Source organism: Blastocystis sp. subtype 4 (genome assembly GCF_000743755.1).
Source record: "Blastocystis sp. subtype 4 strain WR1 chromosome Unknown seqid_0689, whole genome shotgun sequence".
Lineage (NCBI taxonomy): Eukaryota > Bigyra > Opalinata > Blastocystidae > Blastocystis > Blastocystis sp. subtype 4.
Genome location: NW_014568858.1, coordinates 1 through 2,275, shown reverse-complemented (window position 1 = coordinate 2,275; position 2,275 = coordinate 1). Strand labels below are relative to the sequence as shown.

Here is a 2,275-nt window from a genome sequence, read left to right as displayed (position 1 = left end):
CTTACCTGCCTCATTCGATGTTGATATTGTGAAAATGAAGGTTCCTTGATCCATGAATGCTCCTGATAACACGTTATCAGAGAGTGTTACTCCTGAAGGAAGAGAAGGTTGAATCATGATAGGAGAATACACTCCTTCAACTCCAATAAGGAGAAGTGTTCACGTACTCGTAAACTCTTCGAAGATGCAACTTTGATTGTTGGTTTCGTTATTACATTGGTAGATAGTACTGCTATCTCTGTACGATGTCCAAGAATAGCAAGTCTCAAATAGGTCAATCCATCTTCACCTTCAGAAAACATAGTACCTGTTGTGATAGATAACACGTCAGAGTGAGATTATATGTGTCCTTAGGGAGACATAGGACCGCACTGTATTCAGTATTATTGACAACTTGTTCAAAGAATGTCTAACTGGGTGTGTACAAGTATTGACCATATTCACATCCTGTTACAGTCACATACAGAATCTTTTGAACAGAACCTCCACTATTCGAAACACTCACTGTAGAGCGGGTACGAGACAAAGATGCTTTTGGCCAACCCTTGATTCTGTTGTTTTTATGATCAATAGACATACCAAGTGGAAGATCAGGTTCGATACTCCAAGTAACAGAGTCATTATCACACTCTAGAATGAGAGGAGCCATATCTGTAAACTGTTGAACTATCACTTCATTCACTTCTTCTCCATTCTCTCCTTTGATGGATAGATTGGTAGGAGGGGCAACATATAACACATCAAATACAATCTTTGTTGATAATGACAGACCACCACTCCTTGCTGTGATCACATATGTCATTTCACTTGTGATATTGACAGGAGTACCTGAAATGACTCCATTGGATTGTAATGTCAGACCTGAAGGTAATACTGGATCTGAAGTGAAGACTGGATTCGACATAGTAACTCCTATGAATACTGGAGTATTGTCAGAGATCTTCACATTCTGATAATAGTGAATGAATTGAGTGGTATATGTGAATGAACCATCAGGAATGTGACTCAATTTCGATTCAGGAACTGCCACAAATGAATCATCTCCTGGTTTCTTCCAGGTCAGCATCATTCCAAAGACTGCAAAGAATTCAACTTGGATTGGATAGTATCCTTTCTTATTGAATGTTATTGATCCTTCCTTTGCTGTCATCTCATTGTAACAATTCCAATTGTTGATCAGTAGATTACCCATAACCATCATTCTTGCCCCATCTCGATTCTCCAACTTAAACACATAATCACCAGAAATGTCCACTTCAATGAAACCACTCCATTTCACATAGAAATAATCAAAGAACAATTCATGGGGAATAGGTGACCAAGCATGCCCAGAAGGTAATTCTGGATGATAGATTGTTGCATCCACTGTATCAGCAAACAATATGAACGAATCAGAAGGAAAATATGTCCTTCCACAAATCATCCCAGTAAGAAGTCGATAATACTTCGCTTTCAATCCACTCACAGGAACAACTCCCACAGTCACATGAATGGTTGTGGTTGTTGAACCCAAAGGACCTGAAGCAGTGATCACATAATCCTCAGAGGAATACAAGGAAGATGAACCACTAATCACTCCAGAAACTGAATTGATAGAGATTCCTACTGGAAATGGAGGAGAAACAGTGAATGAAGTGATGTAAGAACCACGCATACAAGGACGAGTGGTCTCAATTGTTCCAGATATGAATGTGGTGATATCTCTTTCCTGAAGTGAAGGAGCCATTCCTCCCACAAATGTCACAGTATCATCAATTGTTGTTAGTGGAAGTCCTGCTTCAGGGGAAGAATACTGAACCAACAGACGAGGACCAGGGGGAGTACCACAGAAATACAATCGCATCAAATGACGACCAGTTGTGAGATAGATGGTTGCATTCTTCATTTTACTTACAGAGGCATAGATCAGTGGTGTGGTTGCTGTATCAAAGTACAGTATCACTGATGCCATACAAGTGATATGGAACACATAATCAGCTGAAGGACCAATATTCAGATATCCAGTAATGCTCGCAGAGAAAGAACTACCAATTCGATCATCCAGACCAGGCCATGTATGTTTCAATTCCTTCACATCATACTTATCTTCCAGATCCAATGTCTTCAAATTGGAACAGGATTCTCCCATATTGCTATAGTACCAATCTTCATCATAGGGAATACGAAAATTAACATCAGAGTAATAACAAGCAACTAAACCAGGAATCATGGCTTTAGATGGAACTAACAATCATTCATTATTCCTTCTATCTACGTTGGAAGTTTAATGTTATCA

General features: G+C 39.3%; 1 protein-coding gene across 1 annotated transcript; it reads right to left on the bottom strand.

Moving 5' to 3' along the window:
- Positions 1 to 409: 409 nt before the first annotated feature.
- On the bottom strand, positions 410 to 2,209 carry JH06_5923 (hypothetical protein; the record flags this gene model as incomplete). The annotated part of the gene is made up of 1 exon (XM_014669309.1): positions 410 to 2,209. The coding sequence occupies one exon, from the start codon at positions 2,207 to 2,209 to the stop codon at positions 410 to 412; it is 1,800 nt and encodes a 599-aa protein (XP_014524795.1).
- Between the last annotated feature and the right edge of the window lie 66 nt (positions 2,210 to 2,275).